General features: G+C 39.2%; 1 protein-coding gene across 1 annotated transcript in view; it reads left to right on the top strand.

Moving 5' to 3' along the window:
- MYO16 (myosin XVI) overlaps positions 1-20,052 on the top strand; it is a 296,257-nt gene that overhangs the window by 8,935 nt on the left and 267,270 nt on the right. The window contains exon 2 of the mRNA XM_086610862.1: positions 19,579-19,649. Coding sequence (XP_086466988.1) covers positions 19,579-19,649 — 71 coding nt within the window. The remainder of the gene's footprint in view (positions 1-19,578; positions 19,650-20,052) is intronic.

Raw genomic sequence — 20,052 nt, 5'->3', positions numbered from 1 at the left:
CCTTCTGTATTTGGAACTCACATGTCTGTAACTTTGGAAGACACTGATGCAGCTGACTGTCAGACACGCTGCCAGTGATTTAATCAGCTCCATATACAGAAAAATGAAGCATCAATCAACCATCTCGGTCCACTCATTGATGAAGAAGCTGTTTCGAAGACCTGAAAGATAGAGGCACATTTCAAAACTGAGCAAACCTTCAGTGCTATAGGTTCAGCATGGTTGTTTACCTTGTTTAGCTCCATGTGTGCTGAATTCAGCCACACAAGGCATCTCTTTGTTATGACGCAGGGAAACATAATGCCTTTAGTTATTGGATAACAGATGTTAAGTAATTAAAGCAGCCCATTTCAAAAGCAATCATAAAATCAAAGGGAGAGATGAAATTTGAATACATTTGAATTCCTACAGGATTCCATATGTGCTTTTTGCTTTTTTGTACGTGTTTACATTTTTAGTAATTTGGTAAAGCTGAGATGAGAACTGAATGTTAAACTATTTTTTGTTGATAAAAATATGTACAATTCCTAACATACAACACTTACTTAATTGGAAAAAAAACCTCACAGAGAAAGGTATAATATATCCAAAAAGTGAAGGGTACGCTTAATGGTGTAGATTTTCTCTAGCCCTTTTGTTCTCCCTGTGGGCTGCCTAACCGCAGGAGTTCCTCCATTCCCTGGCTACTTTTCTCTCGGCCCTCAAATCTCCCTGATTTGTTTTCAGCTGCAGTTTTTGTTTCTGCACGTGCCCAGAACTGCCTTGATATGAACAGCTATCCTCTGCCTATACCAAGTAGGGAACTAAAGACAAATCATCCCTGCATTTTGAGTTCCCCACCTATTAGGGGGATTCACACCGAATCTAATTCATCTGTTTTACCATCAAACGGAATTACAGCTTCCTACTTTTCTCCACGAAACTAAGGTTGGAGCTGTCACCTGGCCATCTTTGCTGGCCTACAGGTTGTGCCTCTGGGTTGCTTCAAGAGCCATTTTAGGCAATTCTCTTTCCCACTGCATCTTCTCTCCCCAGCCCCACACCTCAAGTCTTTCAAGCAGTGCCCAGCTTGGCATGGCTTTCTCCTGGGGAAAGGGGCCTGAGAGGCAAATTGAATCTAGGCGATCTTGCTTGTAGTATAATAAACTGTAGAAAGTTAACTGCATAGTAAGCTGTTGTACAAAAACCTTGATGTTGTCATCATCTCTGCTACTAACTGTGATTTCAAAACCGGAGTATGTACTAGACTATTCACAGCCTCATTTCACATGTTTAAGTTCTGAAGACATCAAGACTGAGATATGTGTTTGAACTTAGCAATTCCCTTTTGGTGGTTTTAGTTGTCTCTAAGATCACCCAGAAGGAATTTTTGATTACCTCTCTGAAAAGTATGCCTTTTTCTTACTAATATACAGAGTTTCAAGAAACTTAGCTATTGGATTTTTCTTTGAATGGCAGAATTCTAAAATGTAGGCATTGAGTTGCTTACTTTGTAGGTAGATAAGTCTATTCTTGAACCTTAACCCTATAAATCCAAACAACAACATATTTGGTCTGGAAGCACTGGAACAGGTTGCCCAGAGAAATTGTGGATGCCCCATCCCTGCACGTGTCCAAGGCCAGGCTGGATGAGGCTTTGAGCAACCTGATGTAGTGGAAGGTGTCCCAGTCCATGGCACAGGGGTTGGAACTAGATGGTCTTTAATGTCCCTTCCAACCCAAATCATTCTATGATTGGTCAACCAGAAATCATAGTTTTAAATTACTCATTATCATTAGTTTTAAATACCTCAATTACAAGTGTAAAACATAATATTTATAAGGAAACTTTTGTAAAAATACCCAAATTTTCTGAAGAATTTTACTTGTTTCCCTTTGAACACGTTTTCAAAATCCTCAACTATTTATTTTGGTGGACTATGATATAAAGCTTTTCTTCAGTGGGACAAGTCAGTATGTAAATTTTTCATGACTTTACATGATCAGAGTCTAATTCAAAAGGCTTTCATGAACTAAAAAGTCAAGAAAAAATATTCAGAAGACCATTACCCCTACACAAGAATCCAACTTTTAAAGTGTAATCAGGTCTAAGCAGATAACCTTTATAGATGTGTATCTATCCTTTTTTTATTTTAAGCCTATTAAGCTCATTTATATTCCATGTTGGTGTTTATCTCCATAAGATTTTTCTTTCCATATAATAATAATAAGTTTTCCACTGTAGCATGCTCTGGCACTAATCACTCACAAATTCACTGTCATGCCAATAAAGGGTCGTTAGGCTGCTAACAACCAACAAATTGGCACCTGGCATTCTTCCTATTAATTTCAAAGGGGATCCACAGTTGATTTTCAAGCATCATGCAGTGGGATGCAGGGCTCTGAATTGGCAGCATTCAGAAGCCTATTCTCTCAATGAAAGATGGCATCCACTGAGCAGCAGGTACTGCTGACATTCCCTGGATACTGTTATAAGTCACACTAATTAAAAGGAAAGATTGCTGTGATGACAGAGGACCCTAGCCTAGACATGTAATATAAAAAGATAGCATGAATAGAGTCTTTCCCATGCAATTTGCAGCTGATTTCTTCTTCAGTGTATTTATTGTGCTTCAGATTGATTTCCAATCATATATAAGTACAAAGGGGAAACTTTTGTGAATTCATCTTTCAATATAATTTACCTTAGCATTTTCATTTCAACCACAGATTGCTCTATTGTAGAAATTAAGCTGGGAAACTACAGAAATCAATAACTTTTTCTACTTCCTTTTTATTTAAAAAAAAAGACAAACTTTTTAAACAATAATACAGTTCTTGATGAAAAGTCAGCTGCACCTTTAATAATTCCTTCAAAATGTTTTCAATTTTTCTGTTCAGTTTTAGAAGGCTTTTTCCAGCAGGGTATACACTTATATTGTTGCACTGGAGAAATGTTGATAAAATGGAATACTTAAACACAAGACTGGGAAAAGACCTTATTTTGGGATCCTGCAACATACAGACTTTAGTTTATCACTGTCATATTAAGTGTCAGATTGAGAAGAACATTTGTTCAGAGCTTTTGGAAAATGGACTTTGTTCGGAGGTTTTGAGAAGTGGAATAACAAAGTGGACTAACTTCTCTAGAAGCTCTGAAGGTAGAATCAAATTAATATAGTCAGAGACACTAAATGCAACACATTATTATTTTAAATCGCTTTTTCTGTTACTCTGCTTTTTCCTTCTGCCTGAATTGCAGTACCTTTCCCAGTAAAAAAACAAATATATGAGAGGCAGAGGGACTTTTTACAAGGGTATATAGTGACAGGACAAGAGGCAATGACTTTAAACTGAAAGAGGGGAGATTTTGATTAGATCTAAGGAAGAAATTTTTCCCTCTGAGGGTGGCGAGGCACTGGAACAGGTTGCCCAGAGAAGTGGTAGATGCCCCATCTCTGGAAGTGTCCAAGGCCAGGTTGGCTGAGGCTTTGAGAAACCTGGTGTAGTGGAAGGTGTCCCTGCCAATGGCAGGGGGGTTGGAACTAGATGACCTTTGAGGTCCCTTCCAACGCAAACCATTCTATGATTCAGTGATTTATTTGTATTGTGCCTAACAATTGTTCTTCCTCAATAAAAATTCTAAACAGAAAGTATATATACTCCTTATTATTTCAGTCATCTTTCTATTTTCTGACACGTGAATTGGAGGATTCTTTTTTCTCAGTACAGTGAGGTATCAACTTGTTCTGCAAGGCTTTTTAGCTGTTAAAACCTTTTGTGCTTCAAGTGGACAGTGAACACGCTCTGTATCTATGAGAGAGAAATGAGTAAAAAGGTTATATGACATAATGAAGAGACAACTGATTTTTCTTGATTACTGTTATTTGCAGCCATTACAGTAACAGGTTATTACAGCGGAGAAACTGAAGCTTGTAAGAATACATTCAGTTAATCCAAGGGAATGGATAGTTTAGCTTGTGTTTCTGTGTGAATTGAATCAAAGATGGAGGTGGGAAGGTGAGTAGTTATGTTGAAATTGGCAGTTTTTCTAGATGTGTAGCTTTGAACAAGGATTTTGAGCATATCTAAAAAGTTCAAGGTAGAATTCAAGGTAGAATTCAGACAGTCAGCCTGGGGCTGCATACTGCTTTCTTACCATGTTTCTTTCTGATGACTCTCTATTACAGAGTAGTGTGTATGTGACCTTGAAGCAGTACATGCTGTCATTTTATAGGGCAAACAATGAGATGGTTGCAGGAGGTAATTTCTCACATTGTGCACTGTTTAGGGTTTTGATTACATTCAGACTCAAAAGGCAAACATGACAGCTGCAGCACTACATCACTGAGCTTAGGGTCTGTGCTCTAGATTTTAGCAATCACAACTATTGTCGGCATATAGTGGTAGTCTTTTCTAGACTTCTACATTTACCCATTGATAATGCAGAAAAGATGACTTGAAGTCTTCTTAAAGCTGGAAACATCTGCGTGAGTTTGAACTGCTGCTTGCTTTCTTAGTCTATGAAGAGGGTATCCTATAAGAGCTATCAAACCTTTTAATGATCGCCATCTGAACTTCACTGGCTTCACTTGCTTCCTATATGGGATGAACGTTGGACTTCTTTTACTTTTAGACCTCTCCCTAAAAATCCTATGGCACAAATATTTAGAATGCTACAAGTTGGACAGAAACGGACAGATGTAAAGTTCAAGTATATATAGTTCCACTGATGCTTAGATGGGCATTAGTTTATTATTCCACTCTTTCTCTGTATATATGGCTTTGATAACATACATGTAGGTTCTCCTGGATTAGTCCTCATCTCTTTCTCTAATGGTAGCTTAAGTAACTTTGTCTATTAGTAACTTAGGCACTTCTAGCACAGGGTTCTCCCTGGCTTCTCCCTGATTTATCAGCTTTATGTGCCAGGTACATGTCAGATGCATAGATTGAGCAAATGAGAAGGTGTGGCATTGCATATCACTTGGGAAGCTTGAGCATCTGTAGTTTTAGCTTGTTGTTGCAGCCCAAATCTACTGTGTAGCTCCACATGGACATGGACTCAGTGGTATGACTCAGAACTGAGAGGCACTCTTCCGTTGCTCCTTCTGCTTGTTCACATCAAGATTGCTGAATTAATAGAGTTGTAAAATCGATCAGGCTAGAAAGGACCTCAGGATGTCTGTAGTCCAACATCGTGTCGAATTTTGAAGAGGACTGAGCTAACAAGGTATTGAACTAAGGCAGCTCTTATTATTGTAGTGCAAGAACAGACTAAGCAAAGCAGAGAGATTTCTTTGGGGAACAATTGCTAATTCTACTTCAAAGCCAAATTAAACCATCAACTTCTATGTCAAACTTTTGCTTTCCATAAGCTATGAAAAAGATGTAAGTATAGCAGGTGCTGTGTGAGTATAGTTTTGCCATCTCCATGCTGGCCATATTGTGACAATCCATACTTGTAAAAACTTAAATAACTTATATGTAAAGCAAAATTTGCTTTGTAGTTTACTGGTTGCCCCAGCTTTGGCATGATAGTTTGGCCTTTCCAGAGGCTTACTGGTGTTGAAGAAGAGGCATTAAGTATGAAATATGAGGCAGAGGGTCTGTCTCTCATCCTAGATTCCCCAGATACTCAAATGCTCACTGATAACCCAGTGTAGGTTCACCCTACATAAGATTAGTGTGCAGGCCTAGCCATCTATGAGCTTGACAATGCTGAATGAAGAGCTGTTTGTGCTTCAGGGTTGTCTCTTCAGTTAGAAACTGCATTTAGATGGATTGTTATAAATCTGTCATTTCAGTCTCCTGTGTCCTTGTATGATTTTTATATTTCAAACACTGAACATTGAAATCAGATGAAGTCTACATTGCTGCAGTCTTCAGCAGTGATAGCCTTACCTCAAAGCAGACACATAAAAGATGTTTTCCTGTGCTTGTTCTGAGGTGTTTTAGGAAAATGTTTGTCATAAGCTTCAAGTTTACGATAACTCTTTCCTTCCATGCTGGCTTTATAGACCTGATCTGTTGTTCTTAGAGTGATTATGTGGTCATTGCTATTTTTTCAGGTGGTGTTTGTTGTTGGTGTAGTGGTGATGGTGGTTACTGTCATTCATGTGGGGAAATGAACATGTTAGCCAGAATGCACTGAATTTGCAAGCATACAGAAACAGCTGTAGGATAAGAGTGAGTAGAAACAAGATGGTTTCCAGGAGGCTGACCTTGTGCAGTCAGAGCAGCACTAACTGGAGGAGGTTACACAGACCTGTCTGCAGGCACTTTGCTCTCCTTGCTGAACATCCAGCTCATCCATCAGCTATCAGGGGAATTAACTTAGTTGGGAGACTAATAAAGATTCCAGTATGTATTAAATTTAGTTGAGACAAGATCCTTATCAGTGTCATTAGGTCACTTAACAGTTGCCTTGCTATTTGATGGAAGACACCTAGTCTGTGCAAAGAATACACAACAGGCAAGTGTGAAAGGAAATATTTGAGCCACACTGTCAGAAATGGACAAAGGTTGCCAAAGTTGTTGTGTTATATTGTGAAATGTGACAAGCCTGCCCTTTGCCAAGCATGTAAGAATTCTTTGAAGGTTGGGAGTTTGAGAGCCAAGATGTGAGAGAAGCTATAGCTATACCTGTCAGATCGTTCATGACTCTGTGCTTTGGATGGAAAGAGCTGACTCAAAGTTAGAGAAGAATAAAGGAGATTTGGAGACTAGTGGATATAAGCTGCTTGGATTACCCCTAGTAAAAGTATAATGCATTTCAAGAATGCAGCAGTTCAGCCAAATCTAATTTTTGGAAAACAGGTGATAAGGAATGAAAACTTCTTTGAGCTAGATGCACAGGCAGGAAACAGAACTATATAGAAAATAGACCTATTTTTTTTTTCTGTAAAGACTTGTGACAACTAACCAAGTTGTGGACGTGTCCATAGTAGTACATAGTGTCGTTCGTAGTACATCAGCTAATAGAAGGACTTGGCAACCAGCATGTTGCAATCAATGCAGTAAGTGCTGAATAAGGGTGTAAGGAAATACTGGGAAGAGGTTACCCAAACTAAAGGATTCATGCAGCATGTGTGCTTTTTAGCTTCATGTTTGTATGAGAGACTCGTGTAAAGGATCCCATAATCTGCTTTCCTGCAGTGATCCTGGTTGTTTGTACAACACAGGGTAGTCTCTCCAGATTTCATGGATCAGTCTCTCAGTCAGCTGTGCTTTGCAGATAGGCGAAGAGTAGGAGGAGCTCCACACTCTTTCCAGAAGTTCAGTTTTCTGGATGTGTCTGTGAGTGGTGATCCCATCCTTGAGCTGACAAGAAAAGCAGATCCTGTTACATCATCTCCAATAGGAGGATGTGCGTTCTGCTATCCATATGTGCAAGGAATCCTTAGGCTTTGCAAACCTCATGCATTGTATTAGGAAAAAAACAAAATTAAGAGGTGTGACTGTGCATTGTGAAGTAGAAAAGAACCACTGAAAAGTTTAATATGTTATTCTATAACATGCTAATATGTTATTAATATATTATTAATATGTTATATAACATATTAATATGTTATTCTATTCTTTAATATGTTATTTTATTATACTACAGGATGAGGGAGTTGGGGCTGTTCAGCCTGGAGAAGAGAAGTCTCCGGGGTGATCTTATTGCAGCCTTCCAGTACTTAAAGTGGGCCTACAGGAAAGCTGGAGAGGGACTTTTTCCAAGGGCATGTAGTGATAGGACAAGGGGCAATGGCTTTAAACTGAAAGAGGGGAGATTTAGATTAGATATAAGGAAGAAATTCTTCACTTTGAGGGTGGTGAGGCACTGGAACAGGTTGCCCAGAGAAGTTGTGGATGCCCCATCCCTGGAAGTGTTCAAGGCCAGGTTGGATGAGGCTTTGGGCAACTTGGTATAGTGGAGGATGTCCCTGCCCATGGCAGGGGGATTGGAACTAGATGATCTTTGAGGTCCCTTGCAACCCAAACCATTCTATGATTCTATGATTCTCAGTTGGTTTTGAAAAATTGTAAAAGATTGTGACTGAATGCTGACATTGTTGAAAAATAAAAATTGTGTGACCTGTATACATCAAAATCCAGCTTCTCTCTTTTTCAAAAGTCTGTAAATGTGAAGAGGGAAATCACCTGAAAGAGTGTGAAGTCTGGAGAGGGAAAAAAACAAGGAAAACTAGCAGGCTGATCGATGTGATTTGCGAGTAGTAATTTGAGAGTTACGCCGTATGATAAAAGCAAGTATTATTAATGAATGACAGTACATTAGTACCTGGTGGGCTTTTTCCAGCACCTATTTAATGATAAAATTAGAACACAGGTTATTTTAAGGAGAATCAGATTGTAGCCATATAAATCTACAGAGTATCTGCAACACATAAATACCAAATCTGAGAAGGAATTGGCTTGAATTTGGTAGATACAGCAAGGCAGGTGTAAATAAAATCAAATAAATATGTAGGTTGTATTTAGCTGATGAATAAAAACTCTTTTGGATAATGATATCTGCCAAAGAAAGCACACCATAATCTTTATTTGGAACACTTAAAATGATGTTTTTTAAAATGTATCAGTTCTATATTTTTTATGTAGTTATAGTTGTCTGTTTATTAAAAGTTTGGGGATATTATACTGATTACACCATGTACTGGCCCTGTATGTGTCATCATTTGCCTAAAAAGAGTTGTATCACTCTAGTCATACTGTTTTAATTGAAATTGTACTTCTTACTGTCACCAGAGTGTAGTTACACAAGTAGGGGACTACTTCTGTGAGTTCAGTGCCTTTCTCACTAGGGAATCAAATTATATCAATAAATTGTTTGCTTATGCTATTAGACCTCTATGCTCATTGCATATGTTGCCAATGCGATATTTTCTAATTCAGAAATTTTTATTCATATTTTTATGATCCTGTTCCTACCACTCCTCTCCCTGAATGCACTTGTATTGGATTTAGTAATTGTGTGGCTGCAGAGGAAGTCAGTTCAGCAAACTGATCCAAGAGAGAATGAACCACGTCCCAAAATCAACAGTTAAATTCTGTGTCAGCTCGCTGGACCCATTCATCTACCTGGTTGCACAGTGGATGGGACTGATGCAAAGAAAGCAAAGGGAATATGCAGGCATCTTGGAGCCACTGCCGTAATTTTGACAGTAGCCTAAGGACACATACAATATTAAACAACACTTGCAAAATGTGTTTCCAACACAGTTTAAGCTAAAATTGAGGATGCCATTGGTTGCTCTCCCTTCAGTCCTACTCTGCTTCCGTCCTGTCCTTTTATCCTCCTGTCTTTACGATCATTTTGAAGTGAGCCAGGGAGCTAAACCAGCTTTCGTAAGGTTAGCCTTCAGTTGGTTTAGCTCCCCATACCAGCTCAGGGCAATGTAAACTGTCTCTGACTACACCCTGTGTAAGGGGTGCCTGAGCTGCATATATCGAGTGGTGAGATGTTCCTGGAACTACACATCTCTTTCATAGCTTTGGTCACTTGTGTGCCACATGCACGACTATTTTGGATTAATTCATGGATAGCTAATGTCTCTAGTTTGTTCTGTGTTGCCTGGTTTCAGTTTGCTTCCTTGTACACACTCTGGGATTCCGCTATACGCACAGAATCTCACAGCCAGTGGTCTACAGCTGGTAATTAGTACCATTTAGCAGCTGCTAAGCAGGATAATAGCCTGTTATCCTTGAAGATCTCTAATACAAATCGTAATGACTTGCTTACAGGGCTTCTAAACCAGCTGGCATAAACTTGCTCTGCATGGTGCGAGAGTTAAAAGAGGAACTGAGTCCTGCTTCATATGGAATATAAGTCAGCAGTAATTTGATTTATGCCAATTAAGTAACGTTGGCATAGGATCAACATAAATGATTACTGAAACAGAGGGGGTGTACAGTCTATTCAGCAGAAAATGTGTATTGTATGCAAATTCTTTAACTTTTACTGTTACACTAGGGAACAGCATGGGATGGCAATGGTTTTCAAATTAATCTACTGACCACAGAATGAGTTATTTTGCTGATGTGTGTTTTAGTATTTATCATTTAATGACTGTAGGATTGGAAAGTTGCAAAGTCTGAAATAAACGTAACATATTTCATATAAGATCTGAAACTTCAGTTCTACAAACATTTGAATGTACAGTCGGGTGTGTCTGTAGCAGAAAAGTTAGCCTAAAAGTTACACTGGTAATTTAAAGAGCTTTCAAATTGTCAGATGTTTCTAAGGTGAACCCAGTAGAGTGTCAGCTTTTGTAATAACTGACTGTAGCCTGCTGATGCTGTTCTTGCTGGTTTTAAGTCGTCTTTGTTAGGACCCGCAGGAGAACCCCCACGAGAGATGTATAAAATACGTATACAGAATGCAATAGGTGACCTAAATGCTAAGATAATAGGTTCCTTTTTTTTAGTCTTTTTAACCTTGAAAGAAATAATTCACATAAACTAGTTGGAAGTGAAAGCTTTGAGAAGAGACATATTTAAGTTTATTGTATGATAACTACTTTAGCCCTTAACGTTAATTTTAGAGTGTTCATCTTAAGGTAAATTTTAGAAAGCTTTGTTTTATTATAATTTTATCTCACTAGCAGAAATTCGGAATTCAGTCAGGTCAGTGCTACCAGTTTTTGATGACACAGCTATTTTGGCCGGGGAAGTAGCTATGCTGGCAAAACCCCTGCTGTGCTATCAGCCATGATGATAGACGCGGTATTTTCAGCTAAGCATGTGTTATTTTGCGAGGTGGTGTTGAATCATTTTAGCAACAGCTTTGTGACCTATACAGGTCTTAGTTACAGTGAGGTAAAATCACAGCTTTATAAACAAGTCAGACAGACCTTACCACTACGGTTTTCTCCCTGTGACCTGGCCCAAGCTCTAGCTCTGGAAGAGTTAATTCAAAACGGAGGCAAAACAGGCGATCACCACCTTTACCTAGTGACCGTGGGTGTGCCCCTTGCAGCAGTATCCCTGGGACATAGAACTGAATGGCTACTTCCAGCCTTCTCTAGATTGCTATGCTTTACACCACTGTTTTTCCCCCTCTCTCCGAATATGCCTGTATTTACAAGTGAATGATGTAGATGAGGGTCCTTCTATTTGAGAGTAACTGTAAAGCAGGAAGAAGTTAGATACTGTGAACTGAAAAAGAAAGAAAAGAAGACTTTAGGAATAAATATCCTACAAAAAAAAACAAAAATCAGATGTAGCTATTAGGTAATGTGACCTACTTATTTTTAAATCTCGTTCCTCTGAAATGATTTCAGAGTCTACACTGCTTTTCTATGTGAGTATCTGTCTTTCAGAATCTTAAAAACAGAGATGTTTTTTCTGCCATATCATAACTTAATTCAGGCGTGTCTCATTTGACTGCTGCCCGTTGTCACTTTTGTGTAAGGAGAGGAGTTGATTTGTATCGCTGTGCTTGGGCACTGTAAGAGGCACACACTAACATTTTTTTTAAGCCATTAGATTTGTGGCCTTAATACTTTCCAGTGGAGGCACAGACTGCATTAAATTTCATGTGTATAAAAATGAAACGAAAGGAGGAATTTGCTTGAAGAAGTTGTTTTAAATTTAGCAGTTTTTAAATAATGGTAGTCCCTAACCTCATAAACCTGTGTCTACAGTCATAGAAATATCTGTCCTGCTGAGGGAACTGTGACCCTCCTCATGGATCTCATGGGAGTTTGACTTAGTATCTGTTTGGCCCAGAGACATAACCATTATTTTTATGTGATTTTTCCCATTCAGAGTACCTCAGGTAACTGGAGGGCTGTGCCCTGGCCTGCCAGAGTGATGCTGCATTGGCAGGAAGCTGTCAGAGCTGCTGAATGCCTGGGCATGGATGTATCATGGTTGAGGGATGCAAGACTTGGTTAGAAAGTAGCACAGGGACTAGGCAGAAAGGAGGAGACCTATCTTGTCGCATGGTCTTAGTCAAGCAGTAACCTGTGCTGCTTGAAGTTTGCTCCCACAGTGGAGTGATCGAGCCCCTCAACTGCTTTCAAGCCTGGAGTCTGACTGATTTCTCCACAGAGAGAGCATGGGATAGAACTAATGTGTGTTTTGATCTGGGCCTAAAATTAAAGCTGATTCCTATTAATCTGATTCCTAGAATCATAGAATCATAGAATGGTTAGGGCTGGAAGGGACCTTCAAAGGTCATCTAGTCCAACCCCCCTGCAAGGAACAGGGATATCTCCAACTAGATCAGGTTGCTCAGGGCCTCGTCCAACCTGGCCTTGAACATCTCCAGGGATGGAGCACCCACCACCTCTCTGGGCAACCTGAGAGGTGGTGGGTGCTCCATCCCTGGAGATTCCTGGCTGCCTGAAAAAATTATAAACTAGAGGAGCTCTGCCAGGGAGGATGGAAACATCAACCCTATCCTCATCAGTGCTCTGTACAAACAGTGGACAGTATAGCTTGGATATGCAAGGCTAACATTCTCAAATTCAGCCAGTATGGCAAAACTAATTTTCCTCTCTTCATTTCTACATTCTGTGAATGGCATAACACTTAGCTATCCAAATGTTGCGCATATTTCCTTTATGGTTTGTTGTCTTTAATCTTTATGCAGCAAAGGTGGGAATTTATTCCAAGAGTTCTTCAGAAAATGAGAAGATGAAATTTGAGCAAGTTTGACAGATATTGCCAGTCATCACTGGAAAATTTCAAGGATGGAAAAAGCAGTAGAATTACAAATCAGTTGTTTGAAAAGCCCATTAAGGGCATGAATGCTCTGAATAAGCACTGTCAATGATGGATAGGGCTTACTTTGAAAGAAAGCATCAGCTATTGCACTAGTAATTATGTGGTAACAGTATTGCTACTGTAAATGGGTTTGTTAGGTAAACAAGACAACTTAAAAGAATGATTAAATTACCAACAGTGGTACTTGGATTTTAAAATTTAATTTTAACTAAGCACAGCAAAGTTTTGAGGTAAATATTTTTCTAAGACTGCATTAACTAAGAATTTATGACATCTTACTTGATTTGATTTGCTGTTCTGATTAAGAATAACTTACCAGAGACAGGCATTCATCTGTTCTCATAGGCAGCTGAGTTGTACAGGAGGTTCCTTATAAGTACTTTTGGTATAAGGTGAAAGTACAGAATGACTACTGAGGAACAAGAAGAGAGTACTAGAGAGGCATGAAGGTGGCAAGAATTCTAAGTGACACATCTATACAGAGTTTAAGATGCCAGCATTGGACCAAAGGTCTGACTATGCAGAGAGTACAGAGCAAAATACGACATTTCCTTAACTGGTGGGAGTGGAAGGAGTGGAAGTGTACTGTTTCTCTTCCTTCAGTATCACTTCTGTTTTCCAGTGGCTCAATTTCATGGTCAGTTTATGTCCAAACTGCTTTCAGCTGTTGCTGAAAGTGATGGCTACTCCATTCTCCCTATTCATACCCATTACCCAGTGCCACGTTCCCAGATTGTTGATCTAGTTGGAAGCTAATCTTTGCCTTGCGCCAGCGAGAGGCAAGTGGCAGAAACATGCAGCCTGAGGCAGAAGAATGGGATAATCCATTCCAGCAACACCGTGGTATTAGCTGGGCTTCTGCAGTAAGTCATGTTTCTGCACATAATGTAAACCCTTCCAGCTAGAGTTATCCATGCTAAACTAAAGAGAACAAAATAAATGTTAACAGGAACAAAGTTTACACTAGCTAGCTGCTACTCCCCAGAGGAAGGATTAATAGAAACATATACTGGTACTCTATATACAGCACAGCAGATGGCCAAAGGTTAAGTTTCACTTTTCGCCTTTTTTTTTGTCTTCTGTTACTACTAAAACTAGGTTTGCTGTGAATGCAGCATTGCCGAGCTCCTAAGTTTGCATTACCATCAGTAGCTGATCACTGGTGAGTTATTGATAGCCCTAGGCCCTCTGAATTCATCTTCCACCCTCTGCTGTCACTTCAGATCTGTACTTCTTTTGTCTGCAGCACATAAGGTCATAGATAGTTCTACATGTCAGAGTACCTAGATGCTATTCAACATAGCACAGCGTAGTTGTTGCTGTATATATCAAAATTCTTAACACGTTACACAGCACAGTTATACAAAGCTGAACAAAACTAACACGTGTTGGGTAATTGTCACCTTGTCATTAGTCAGTTGCTATAACAGCTAAAAAAGTTACAACAAAGCTCCAAGCAAGCCATGACAAGCCCAGACAAGGTAAGCCTTACAGCCCTCATCCCACATGTGAAGTTAGTACAAGACCTGTGGCTGGTAACAGGCACAGCAATAATTTTTTTACTAGATTATAAAGCTGCTTAATAGGTTGTAATCTTGTCAATACAGTCAATGGGTGTGGAAAGCTATTCAGCTGCTGGAGTCATTTAGTGTTAATTGTAGCATCAGGCATATGTAAAAAGCTACTTTGATTATTATCTTTCTTTACTGCTGAGACTTTGTACCTTCAATGCTTTCTAAACAGCTTTATTAGATATGAAATTAGGTGTGAAATTCTGCTTTAAGTATTTGATAATTTTGTGTGTCAAATCTAAAAGACATCAGAGAATGGATGGACCTGCTTATACACACAAAGGAAGGACTTAATAGTTTGCCGAAAATTTTGCTCTCAGATTTTTTCCAAGTGTCAGCTTCCTGTCTTTAAGCCTGTTTTCAGTCTCCTCATCTTTTCTGGAGATTTCTCTTCCATGAAAGATTACAAATAAAACAAGTTTTAAAAGAAAGTTTTGTGAAAACTTCCTTAAAAATTGCATTAATTAAGAGATCTGTAGCATTTCTGGAATATAGTTATCTATCACTTTCTATCCTAATTGGGGCAATTCATCCCAAATTACTAGCAGTAACTAGCGTTGTTCTATCAAAAGGAAAAGATTAACATAGGATGAAGATTTTCCTACTGACTAGTAAAGTCTTAAGTGAATGACCAAAGTGAGTTTCATAGCAGAAAGGGGTATTTGCTTCTGTGATCTTCTTTTCTTGCCCGATTGAAAGGGGAGTTTGCATATCTTATTCATAGATTCATAGATTTCTAGGTTGGAAAAGACCTTATAGATCATCGAGTCCAACCATCCCTAATCCCCATTAAACCATATCCTCAAGTAGATCATCCACCCTATTCTTAAACACATCCAGGGATGGGGACTCAACCACCTCCCTGGGCAGCCTATTCCAGTGGCTGACAACCCTTTCAGAGAAGAAATACTTTCTAACATCCAACCTGAATCTCCCCTGACTAAGCTTATGCCCATTTCCTCTTGTCCTATCACCCATCACTAATGTAAAGAGCCCTTCTCCCACCTCCCCACCATCTTTTCTCAAGTATTTATAGGCCGTAATCAGGTCTCCCCTCAGCCTCCTCTTCTCCAGGCTAAACAGCCCCAACTCCCTCAGCCGCTCCTCATAAGTTTTATTTTCCAGCCCCTTGACCAGTTTGGTCGCCCTTCTTTGGACTCGCTCCAGGAGCTCAATATCTCTCTTAAAGCGAGAGGCCCAAAACTGGACACAATATTCCAGGTGCGGCCTCACCAGTGCCGAGTACAGGGGCAGGATCACTTCCCTGCTCCTGCTGGTCACACTGTTCTTGATACACGCCAGTATCCCATTGGCCTTTTTGGCCACCTGGGCACACTGCTGGCTCATATCAAGCCGGTAGTCAACCAACAGCCCCAGGTCCTTCTCCACCAGGCAGCTCTCCAGCCACTCTTCCCCTGGTAGAGTGACATCTTGCCCTGGTAGTCTTTGTGACATGAATTTCCTGAAGCACTGATTAAGCTACATACAATAGTGAGGAAAAATAAACCAAACAAAGAAAAGAACTACTGAGCTTTATCCACTTACCCATTTTTTTTTTTTATATGACTTGGTCATTTGTTTATGGTCATAATTATTTAATATTTTACTTTAAGATTGCAGTTTATGTGTCAGTTCTTTATGCTGTAATCCTGGTCTGCATTTCTGCTGGGAGGAGAAAAAAGCAAAGCAAAAACATTAATACTTAGGAATTTCAATCTCAGATCTAGAAGTGGTCTGTCATTTTCGGTTTCAACAGCAATGTGTTGCTAAATGGATCTGGAAAGGCATTACTTCATTTTGCACAGCTTCTCTGTAAGAACTAAGTCTTTGGGTGTTTGATGGAGGGAAGTGATTCAATAGATTGTCCGTGTTTTCTATACCCAAGTAGCCACAGACTCTTTCTGTCACTTGGTTACTGTTTTAGGCTTCAGATGAAATTTTTGTGGAAGATTTTTAGAAATGCAGATTGCCAACTGTCTGACCTTCCCGTGTGTCCTGCTCCTGCTGAAAGAGATGTCTTCATCCTCTGTCTTTGCTTAGAAGGAGCTACCCAAAAGTCAATTTTGGTGATCCTATGACTCTTAATGATTGAGTTAATCTCAATGACCCAACAACAAACTGCATTTTTGCTGGGGTTATTTTGTACGGTTAGAGTCAGTTCCCAGATGCAGAAGTAGCCAGAGGTAAACGATGTGTAAGTCCTTTTGCGAATGGGAGAAGGAAACAGACCCTTTCGGTTGACTCCTTAATCGGCTTATCCCGTCTTGTAGAAACACAGACTCAGGATGTTGTTTCATTGTGAACCTTAGTCAATGTAAGACATCTGCCACCAAAATGAAGTGTGCTTGCTCTGCCTCCACGATGTATGCATTTGTGTCCCCTGTGCTGGTGCTTATGGAGCTATGCAGTCAGCCACATTGATGGGACCAAAACTAACTCTGCCAGGAGACAGAGAAAGAGGAAAGAAAAATAAAAAAGACTTACTGGTCCAGTTGAATGTGCAGCTGCATAGGTGGGAAGAGCTGGCACAAAGGAAGAGTGGGCTGTGCAGTGGATAATGTGCCTTCCCCCTTTTAACAAAAGTGTCATCTGTGAAAATACACCATAATATGATATTTTCAAAGAATTATGTACTCTCACTGATGTCATCAGTTAAAGTCTCCTTGAGAACAGAATTATAGCAGTTTAATAATTTCTGCAAATCACACTTCTAAGGACTATGTACTTTGCATATTTGTAAATGAGAGGTGGAACCAAGCCATAGTTCACGTTTTTATCCTCTACACAGAGTCCATAAGAAAGAATGCTAACTAAAAACACTGTATTAAGTGCCTGAGACACTGAAATAGGTGGTTTTGTTTGGTTTGTTTTTTTTTTTTTTCCCTGAAAAGCAGGAATGGAGGAAGGGGAACAACAACTTGAAGTGTTAGTTTTTTCAGGTGAAATCCTGATGTGATTTACAGAATGAAATTACTTTTGGAGCCTTAAGAAATCTTCTGTGATTTAGAATTCATATTTTCTGCCCTGCTAAAGAAATGACATAACATAGGAACACTGAAAATACTAAATCTTGAGGAGGATTTAGTTGCACAACACCTATTTAGGAGGGAGGATTTACAATAAGATCTTTACTCCCTAAAACCTGAGGTGGAGGAAGCATCCCCATATCTGGTTAGCAATTTAGGTATTTAAAAAGGAAGGAACTTAAGTCTGAACCTTTATTTTTAATAGTCTCTGTCTGCATGAGGACAGTTGTGTACTTTAGTATCGGATTTGTGGATCTGAGAGCAGAAAGAAATACTTTGCTTTTTGTCAGTCATCCGTTTTTTCCCAAGGTTATGAAAATTCGTAAATATTTATCCACCCTCCCACTCTGCTTCAGTGCTTTTCATCTTGCTTGGTAGCTGTTGTATAGTTCATTTATTCCATATTACTTAATGTTCCACTTCAACTTTTGGCAGACATGCTGGAGACAACAATGACATCTAACAGTAGTTAACTTTCAAAGCAGCATTTGCCAGAACATAGAAGTCTTTTACAGTTATATACATTAAATGAAGCAGAAACTTTGTTGAGAAGAAATAGGTACCATGGAACTATTTATAAAGTATGAATTTATACAATGGTTTGGTTTGATTTTTCATTTTCAAAGGTTAAAAAGAACAAAAGATTAAATGGATTTGTGTAACTATTATAAATATTTGTCCAATATACCGGTGTGCTCACTATGTGTGAAGTATTTAGTAATGATGATGCCAAGTCTTTAATTTACAGGCTTGCAACTATTTAGACAAATTTTCTTTTTTAGGCTGTATTTTTCTAGGGCACCTGATCAAAAGTCATTCAAACACATTCAGAAAACATTGCTTGTGTAGATTTACAGTATTCGAAAAGAAAACTGACCCCTTTCAAATATATCAACTGAATATTTGAATGCTGTAAGAAGTTTAAATGCACAGTGAAAGTGGAGTTGCAAGATATTCTAGAGAGAAAGAAAACACATACAAAAAACGCACGGATAAGGAGGCGATCACAGAATGTTAGGGATTGGAAGGGACCTCAAAGGGTCATCGAGTCCAATCCCCCTGCCTGAGCAGGACCACCTAGATTAGATCACACAAGAACGCGTCCAGGCGGGTTTTGAACATCTCCAGAGAAGGAGATTCTGGTGTACATGGTGTACATGCGTCACTTGACAGATTCACAGAAGTCAGAAGAGCCTTTTGACCAAATTTATGGCCCTCCTGTAGGACAGGCACTGCAGTGGACCAGATTTCTGGGATACACAGAATTTACAATTTCTTTGCAGACCTTTGCACAACTCTGTCCAGAAATCTGAACTGGGAATTAAACCAGGATTTCCAGATGATGGAGGCAGAACCAGCTGCGTTCCTACACAGGAAACGTTATTAGCAGTTTTTCTCCTGGAGAGAGGCCTTTTAAAAGTGTTCTTCATACCAGTTTAGTGAAGACAGGGTTGCAGTGCCGGTGTGGGATTCCCTTGATAACGTCTGGCGTTGTTACTGTGCAATTCTGTTCCAGGAATGAACAGAGTATAGTAGCATGAGTTAGTCAATGCTTTGATTCCGAGTGAAAAGGTTATAAAGGCAATAAAGACCATGGGAAAAAGTGCTGAATTTTCACACTTGAGTGAGCACCAATATGAAGGGTTGTGATTTTGCTTGCGTTTATAAGCCTGTTTTGATTTCTGAGGAGTTTGGTACATGTAACTGGGAGTGGAGTTTGACTCCAAATATCATTATAAGATTATGCTGCGTCAGTGATCTGACTATGTGCTGAAAAGGTTAAATTGAGTGCAGATCATTTAGCTTTGGTATGATGATTGATTTCAAGTGATATAAGTTATGAACACTAGTTTCAATTATTTACTGAAAAGCCAACAAATCTCATGGGACACTACAAAGTAAAATAAAACCAGCTGTGATTTTGCTCCCAAATGAACTAATCAGGTCATTGTGACCTTGAGACAGGGTTTCTCCTCCAGCTCTCCCCTCTCCTATGTGCAGAACTGACATGCTCATCTGTCCGCTTGAGGAGTCTTTGATACAGTTCATATTTAACATCATTATCAAGGTCCTTTGCTTTCAGACTTAGCCATTAAAATAGATGAGATGGGAAATGCTGACATGATAGTTTTGCAAATGTTATCTGAGAGGTTTGCATATATATTAAATCTCTTAATGAAGATGATGAAGAATCAGCCTATAACAGCTCAGAATTAGGTATATTGCTGCATTAATTCTTGTTCCTCTTTTCTTCCATATTTCAGTGCTACGGCTATTGAAGGATGGTGCTGACCCTCATATGCTTGTTTCCTCAGGAGGCTCCTTGCTCCATCTGGTAAGAGTGATTGAAGATTAGTGTAAGTGACTGTGGATAACTAGGATGGATACTGAGTAGCAGATCAGGCATATTAACAAAAGAAAGGCTTAGCAATAATTTTTTATCTGCACTACCCTCCATGGTAGTTATGATTGCATCCAGCTAGGCTGTGTGAAATAAATGGTCATTTTTAAATTGCTTATGAAGGATGGATCATGTCATAAGAATGGTAACTAGCAAAGTAGTATGAAATGTTTTATTTATAAATTATCTGTGCAGGAAGAAAGAACAAAGGGAATACTGCTTGATTGCAAGACAGAATTATATGGTTCAGAGATCTTACATGAAAAACGCCATGATGTAACATTTTTCCTCTTCTTTTCATGCATATTTTCTTGCAGCAATTTCCTACATGTGTATA

Source organism: Tauraco erythrolophus, chromosome 1, assembly GCF_009769465.1.
Source record: "Tauraco erythrolophus isolate bTauEry1 chromosome 1, bTauEry1.pri, whole genome shotgun sequence".
Taxonomy (NCBI): Eukaryota; Metazoa; Chordata; class Aves; order Musophagiformes; family Musophagidae; genus Tauraco; species Tauraco erythrolophus.
This window is presented reverse-complemented; position numbering and strand designations above follow the sequence as displayed.